Source organism: Acanthisitta chloris, unplaced genomic scaffold (genome assembly GCF_000695815.1).
Source record: "Acanthisitta chloris isolate BGI_N310 unplaced genomic scaffold, ASM69581v1 scaffold2486, whole genome shotgun sequence".
NCBI lineage: Eukaryota > Metazoa > Chordata > Aves > Passeriformes > Acanthisittidae > Acanthisitta > Acanthisitta chloris.
In genome coordinates, this window is record NW_008678513.1 from 20,881 (window position 1) to 29,301 (window position 8,421).

General features: G+C 41.6%; 1 protein-coding gene across 1 annotated transcript in view; it reads right to left on the reverse strand.

Annotated features, from left to right (window-relative positions):
* Positions 1-300: 300 nt before the first annotated feature.
* Positions 301-8,421, reverse strand: part of LOC103804291 (myelin P2 protein-like) — a 13,642-nt gene continuing 5,521 nt past the window's right edge. Inside the window, exon 4 of the mRNA XM_009076897.1 lies at positions 301-528. Within this exon, the coding sequence (XP_009075145.1) occupies positions 505-528 (24 nt within the window). The 3' untranslated portion in view covers positions 301-504. The remainder of the gene's footprint in view (positions 529-8,421) is intronic.

Genomic DNA, 8,421 nt, shown 5'->3' on the forward strand with positions numbered 1-8,421 from the left:
CTTGTTTCTATTTTGTGTTACTATTTTGCAGATAGAAAAACTGCACTATTTTTAGAAACTAATGAGGAACAAGGATTCAAAGTTAGTTTTGCTTCCAGTATTTTGAGTGTCAGATTCATAAGAGTCTCCTGGGAACCCAAACTAGGTTATGACAATACAACAACATATTGTTTTGTTTAGTCAAGAAGGACCTTTTAGTCCCCCATATTCCCACACGTTTTCCTAACACTACAATTGCGAAAAAAATTAAGCTACTTTCGAGTTATCATAGGAAACCAGCTGGAAAGCAGCCATCAGTACTGCCCAAATGCTTAGCCCAAGAAGTGGGACAGGCTGTCAAATCTATCGAAAGATCAGGAAGCAAGGCAGCAGCAACTGTGCAGGGGGAAATGAAATGACACCATCACACTTAACCACATATGCCTGTATATGATCAGGACCATATTTTCACATCTGAGTGGAAGTAAGCAAGTCACCTTCTCTGCTCATCTCAGTAGATGTTCTTCAGTCATGTGAACAGAGTTTATCCTGTTTAGAGAATGTGGATTGAATTTTCCAGATGTATATCATGGTGTGTCACTGGCACAGAGTCAGATATGTGTGAGGGTTTTAGTTGCATTACCAGCATACCACCGCTCTCCAGCTTGGGTGCTCCTTGGAGATTGGGTGCCAAAGAAAGCTCAGACACAGACCTGTTCACCAAAATAGTGGTGAGAGATACCGAACCTTCACGTCAGTGAGCTGCTACATCAAGTATTGCACAATAACATATATCCCTTAACAGTCTTTGAAAAAAAAAGGACATGCACCTCCCTACTAAGACACTTTAGATATGTGAGCTAAACTGTTTCCTGAAGATGTTTATCATTCTCCAAGGCCTATACAGGGAGGTATTTCAAACAGTGATGTCTACATTGGGGTAGGTGGAGATATCTATACTGCCTTGAGCAGAAGATCAGAGGCCAGGATTCAAGAGGGAAGTAGTGCTAAATTCAGCAATTCACTTAGACCCAGATCAAGTAATACACATGTCAAAACATGGCAACACAGGGGAAGGCATAGCTGAGTCACAGAAGGCAGAGCAGGGATGTCAGTTTGGTGTTACTGAATTTAGTGGCTTCACAGAGGTGAGGCTGCCACAGCTCCATGCCCCAGGTACAGTCAGCAGCAAGGCTGAGTTTGCCCAAAAGGCTCATGTGCCCACACACACACTATGCACACACCATGGCATGGCCAGACGTGCAGACCAGCACAGACTGAAACACTCAGCGCTCGCACAAACATGGACAGGTCCTGCTCTGCTTCCCTCCCTGCTGACCAGGATCAAGGTGCATCAGTGCGGCATTAAGTTAAATAAGTAATTTAAACAGCGGTGGTGGGTGTGGAGTTAGGAGAAGAGGCAGAGAGCAGCTAGTGTGGGTGTGTCCGATAAAAACAGATTTGAGTGGTGTGGGCTACCAGAAGGAACAATCTTGAGCTACAGGCAGAAAGGAGAAAAGATGTGCTTTAATCCCCTTGTGCTTTAAGACCATTCATTTGAATGTTGTGTAGGGGATTTATTTTTGTTTCGTGGCTTTGTTGGGTTTTTATCAAAATAGATTCAAAGATGGGGTTTCCAGCAGAGAAGGATGCTGCAGGCTACTGGGAGAATCCTGCCTAATGCTTCCCTCTCCAGACTTCCTGGGTGAGGTATGGAAGTAGTCAGTCAGCAGAAACTGCACCTGCAGCCTGAATGTGGGCACAGCCCACACCTCTGCCCATAAGAGGTCAAATACTGAGGGTGCACTGCACAGGATCTCTCACGGAGAAAGCTAAAGCACTGTGACTGCTACTTGGAGCAGTGTGCAGCAGGGTTGAGGGGTATCAAGCCATTCACCCCAGGTTCAGGATTGCAGGGCTTTTTTCAGTATGTTATTTTTGATTGTACTTATTGCCATCTTATATGCTGGATATTTTTCAGGAATGATGTAGTCTCCTGGTGGCTGGGGATAGTCCCCCATCAGTCTGTCTAGGTGAACTGTGCCTCCAGTAGGCACTCAGTAGATACCCAGCAGCGTTTGACGATGGCAGAGGTAACTGAAATTTTCTGAGCATCAAGAAAGAATTTTGGCCATTTTCCTTATCACTAACTATTTTTTAAGATATTCATTCTGATAGCACAGACACAGCTTTACATCAAAAATATAAATAATATCGATGCCCCTATGCTGAACACCCAGAACTGTCAGGGGGGTTTCCAAGCTGGTTTTGGATGGAAGAGCTGTTGTTGATGCAGAGCTTGAGTATATCTTTAGACCAACATATGTCTTCAACCTCAAAGTGCTCACAGGTATCACACAGGCAGTTTCTGCTTTGAGAATCCAGAGCTGGTGCTATTATATGGATTTCAGGGAAGAACACTGGCTTGAGTACAGTTAAAATTAAGCCCAAAGTGCATTCTTCAACTGTTTTCATAGGCCATTATGAATAATCTGAAACTCATATCAAAGAACAATACTGGAATCCTTCACTGATCCTGTCAAAGCTTTGGGACGATCACACTGATCAATACCAGTGGCAAGTGACAAGCTTAGCTTTTTCAGGAGATACCATGCCTTCTACTCTGCAAGAACTTCAGCATTTCTGAAATGATAGAGATTTAAGATCTTTTTTCATTCATTTCACATTTTTCTCTGTCTTCTTTTTTCTCTTTTGTTCTTTTTTCTTTTCTTTTTTTTTTTTTTCTTTTCTCTCAAATTGTTTAACACCCAGCTGCTTATATACCTCAGACAAAGGAGTATCTTGCTCCATTATATTTCAGGTGCAAGCAACTTCAGTCTCTTATTTTATAAGACGAATCAGTTAGAAAATATAAGTAGTAGAAGAAAATGAGAAGTGTTGTTTGTGCTCTGAGTAATCTACTGTTTTTCTGTCATTCTTGTTCAAATTGTCTCATGTACTGAGCTATTGCCCTATGAGAACATGTACTTCTGAAGCTGAGGAGAGTTGCACTGAACGGTGACTCTCACATCATGCTCTGTGGAGATGAGTTAGCCTCTGCTGTTTCAACTCCTGGACAGTTTCAGTGGTGGAAAATAGGAACTTGGTCCTGTGTCACTGGATGCGACTGAAACCATGTGTATGAATAAATAGTTCTCTCTGTGTGCATGTCTGTGTATGTGTAGATCTACCTGTATTGCACATCTTACCTGTCCAAGGAATTTGGAGTGTCAACATGATCTTCTGTGCCCTTGACCAGTCTCCCTTCCCTGAATCCCTTCTCCCTAGTATTTCATGCTTCCATTTGGAGCATATATTTTAGCCCCCATTGCTTTTCTCTCTCTATCGATCCATACATTTTGCACTGCATTGCTGAGCACTGTGAATGATAGCATGCATCCTGGGGGCTTTAGTAGTGACAAGCAGAGCATGCAGAGCTCCACAGCTCACTGGCTATCCTCTGGACTGTGAGTCCTAATAGGTTTGCCTTTTTTCAGTAAGGCAACATTTGCCATTCATATTCAGTCTGTGATCCGCTATGAACTCCCAGTGTTTGCACTAGTACTTGCATGCTTTCCATCTGCTATTTGTGCTCCTGCTGGTATTGCCTAGTGCAATTTTCCCTCTTAAATGTCCCCCTGGCTGTTTCAAAATATTTCCTGAGTTTGTTGAGATCATTTTAATTTGAACCCTGCCCTCTGGTATGCTTGCATTTCCTCTCACCTCTGTACACTCTATAAATAACAACATGGTTATTACTGAGGAGATTGAACAGGACTGGACCAGCACAAGTCCACGTGATATGCCTTTTCACTTTGTACCACTGATTGTCAAAGTACGGTTTTTGCATCAGTTCATATCCCTTCTCTGTAGCAGCAGCTTAATCTATCCTAAATTTATAGCATGTTTATGAACATAGAACCATGGAATGGTTTGGGTTGGAAGGGACCTTAAAGAACATCTAACCCCAACACCCCTGCCATGGGCAGGGACACCTTCCACTAGATCAGGTTGCTCAAAGCCCCATCTAACCGGGCCTTCAACACTTCCAGGGATGGGGAAGCCACAACTTTGCTGGGCAGCATGTTCCACTGTCTCACCATCCTCACAGCGGAGAATTTCTTCCTTATATCTAATCTAAACCTACTCTCTGTCAGTTTTAAGGCCATTTTCCCTTGTGCTATCACTACATGCCCTTGTAAAAAGTCCTTCAAATTTCTTATAGGCCCCACATGTCTTCGGGTTACTGTCAAAGCCTTATAGAAGTTGACAGGGCTAACTACTATTGCTCTTCTTCCACCCACAAGACTTGTCAGTCTGTGAGAAGAAAATGAGATTGGTTTGAGATGCCTTATTCCAATAGACCCCCATGCTTTAAAAAATCTTCTTCCTTGACACAAGTTTTCCAAAGTCATTAACTTAGACCATAATGATTGCCTCTGTATTTCACAACACGCTCTCTGCCCAACTGGAGACAGAGTCAGGGTAAACTGTTATGATGTTTCTTGATTACACCAAAATCCCCAGAAAGAGGAAGCACGAGGGAGAGCCTTAATCTTGGTTCCTGTGCTCTTGGCCAGAGGGCTCAGATCCTATCTGGAAAGCACAGACATTTATGCACCTAACCTTTCATAATCTGACTGCTCTATCTCTTCTTGAGTGAAATGAAAACATTTAAGTTGTCTATGTAATTAGAGGTCTTGAATGTTATGTCTTACAGTGTCAAATTACTTTGTAGTGTTTGGGGTTTTTCCACTGTTCATAAGAAGAGGAGGTTTGTGAAGGAATTTCTATTCATTTTAATTGGATTTGCCTATACAAATCTGTAAGAGTCAATAGGCTATAAAAGTTTGAATACTATATGATTCAAGATACAAGAAGGTGGCACAATGCTGTACAAAGATGTGAACCTTTGCTAGGAGATTATATAAGGAGACTGATGCCTCCACCTTCACTGTCTCACAGATTTTTTCATAACAAATGTGCAGAGCTTCCAAGTAAAATGTTCATATGTATTTTAGACTGCAGCTCTGAAAATTCATACTAGGATCTGAGAGATAAGTGAGATTATTGTTGGCATGTATAAGTACTGTCCAGTAGCTAGACACATTAAATATCTCCCCTCTCCAATAATTATGTCCACAGATTTCCCAAACAAGCCTAAACTCAAATTTGAAACAGGCTGTGCTTTAGCAGGCATGACCCACAGCTCCAGTATAGATGTCACCTGTTGTAGCTTAACTGTGGCACCATGTTTATAAGCATGAAGGACAAGATGAATTCTTGCAGTGTTTTTGATCCTGTTGCTGACAGAAGTGCCTTTTCTAAGGAAGTCTTATCCACTAGGTAGTGTGCTAGGGAGAATGCTCTCTTGGAATTAAATAGAAACCCCTTTTCCCCTCCCTTACACTTCTCACAAATAGTATGATTGATATTGGTGATTGCATCATAGTAAATAAGAATTTTTAAAATACTTTCAATTAATACTCCACTGATGTGCTGAAAATAGAACCAGCTGTAATCTGTTCACTCTACCCTTCCTAATCCCTGGATGATCATATTCCTTCTGATTTCAGTTTTAAAATTTGCAATAACATTTGAGGAAAATATATTTAAATACTTATTTGCTACTTGAAAGGTCAGAATAGCAATCTCCTTTGAAAATACTGTATGAAGTGTCTAAGACAGTTTTCCCTCTCTGTAGTGTCTCAGGGACTTTATTATTCCCAATGTTGTTGTGCCCTTTAGTCCAAATAACATCATTTTCTTGTGTTTCCCATCTGCAGCAGGATGGACAATAGCCAACCACAACGTCTTCCATTGAAATGGTGAGGATATGCTCTAATTGCCTCCCTAACAAAGACCTTGATTACATCAAAATTCCAGGATTTCTGAAGGTGATTTTTTCATGGCATCAGCCTATTTATTTCTGACTGATTGCCCCTTCAGTGCTAACCTTTCACTCCTTTGTATCCCAGACTTCAACAGAAATTCTTTGACCCAAAATGAAAATTAGGAAAGGTAGCAATGTCCTAAAAGGCACAGTTGAGCAATTTTAAAACAGTGCAGTGTTTATCAGCATAACAAGTTCGTTCTTGGAAAAAATTTCATAAGTGATGAGGACTTCTTATGATGCACAATTTCTGTAACAACACAGCCTAATCTCCCTACCCAAATTTTTGCCATTTCTACAAATTCTCAGTCACATGTTTGCTGCCTAGTCAAACTGTCCCAACAGGCAACAAGATTTCTGCGTGAAACAACAGCAAATCCATGTGTTAGGCACCTGGGTGGGTGTGAATTCAAATTACAGAAATGCAGTTGCCCCCAAAATGAACTTTGGGGAAATGAACAAGGGAATTTCAAAGTTGTAGGAGAGTCAGGGGTGTCACCTTTACTCTCTGCTAGACTCCACATGGAAAAGACTAGAGTGTGGGGTACAGTATCCCAGGTTTAGCTATACATCATCAGGAGACGCTTTCCATCATAAATTGCCAAATTCTGCCCAGTCCAAGGAAACAGCTGGGAGCACTGGTGCTGAGGCAGGCTCTTGCCATGCCAGCTTGCTTCTCCTTCCCCAGGAGACTTCAGACAAGGCAGAGGCAGGCAATGCTGGCAGGTCTGTAGCAACTGGAGGATGAATATCCCATGCAGGCATTTCCCACTGTCTCAGGTGATGCAGGCAAAACAAGGACTGACAGCCTTACAGGACTGCAGAAAGAGTGACCGATGGGAGCCAGGATTGCATTGCTTGGGGTGGGTGCTAGATCAAGTTGATTGCTTTAAATAATACTATTTATATGCCAGCATCAGTCTACTGATATTTCTAGGCTAAGTGCATACACAAGCCAAGGAAACAGCAAACGTACTTGTTTGTCAAAGTGAAAGCACAGTTCAGGACACAGACATCAGACCTCAGCCTAGATGTTTATACCATAAGTATCTAGTCCATGTAAAAAGTTTAGGAAAGAAAAAACTTAATTTACAGTTAGACATAAAAAAGACCTTGAGACTACAAAATTCATATTCCCCCTAAATTCTACTGGAGACCCTGAGGATTGCTTTATGGACAGTAGTATCCCAAAGCACTTCATTTCTGTGTTGATTTGTACCACCTGCCCTATTGTTTTTGCCTTCAACACTATCAGTGCTGCTGCACTTTTCCTGTTTTGGAAAGTCTCCAGATCTCATGACATTTTTATGTGACCTTTTTATAGAGTGAAAGTGCCAAATGCTAGACTCCTAAACAGCATATCTGCATATAGTTAGGAACTTAGAAACTCAAAGTTATCATTATTTTAATCCCAAATCTCTGGAAAAATAAATATGCCTAAAGGTTTCTTAAGGGGAGGAGGAGAGAGATGGGTTATGTCACAAAAAAGGAGACAACAGTAAATAAATAAATGAAGGCTAGGTGAGCAGTCCTTTGTTTATATTCGGTTAGTGTTTCCAGATCTGGAAAAACTACTGTTTGTACCTAAGTGAATGTTTATTTCCTTTGCTCAAGGAAATTAAAAGCTGAAAACTAATATTGTATTAGATTAGAAATTCTGCATTTGAGCCCAAAGATGCATTTGCAGGTTGCATCAGGAGAAGCAAAGATACAGAGCTTGTTTGCAGCAGTATCTTCTCCTTTGCCTGTGCCTTAGGGGTGGGAGATGAGCTCTGCTCAAAAGACCCTGGACAAGTTCCACCTCTCCAGAGTCAGGCTGGGGCAAGTGGCTCTGTCAGCCTCTCTGGGACCGTGTTGCACTTCAAGGAGAGGGAATGAAGCAGCTGCAGAGCAAAAGCCCAGATTCACAAGTCAGTTTCAGGCAGATTCTGAGCTCTAAGAAATGTGTATTTGGCTTTCTGTTAAGATAGGACAAGAATAATCTGGAGGGTCACATATTACAAGAGGTCACACTGTATTACTCTACTTATGGAAGAGTGGCAGATGATCTTCACTTAAAATACATGCTTGCAATCTGTTTGCAAAAGGTGATACAAGGTGTATCATGCTGCCTCCATTCCTTTTTTTACAGTCAGTTAGGACTTGGAGTCACAGAAACTCTGATGCTCACAGAGGTGAGTTATAAGGGTAAGGCTAAAGTTGGGGGATTTGTCCCTCCACCTAGATTAGAGACCAGGATAAACTCTTCCTTAAACCTGCTGTTCATAAATCTCACAGCTATCTCTCACTGCTCATATTTTCTAGGGTTCATCCTGTTTGCCTTCTGGCAGCTACCTCCTGTTAGTTTGGATCTACATAAAAACGTATCCAAAGCTGGGCCCAGACTCTAGCTTTTCCAGTGGTGGGTAGAGAAGGAAGGTGACCTCTGTATCTTGCATTTGCATATAATATCCATCTCTTTACTCTCTGTTTGGCCAAAACAATTTAGATTCTGATGTTCAGGATCTCTCTTAGCCTTGAGAATTTGTGTTCTTGCCTGTAATACCCGT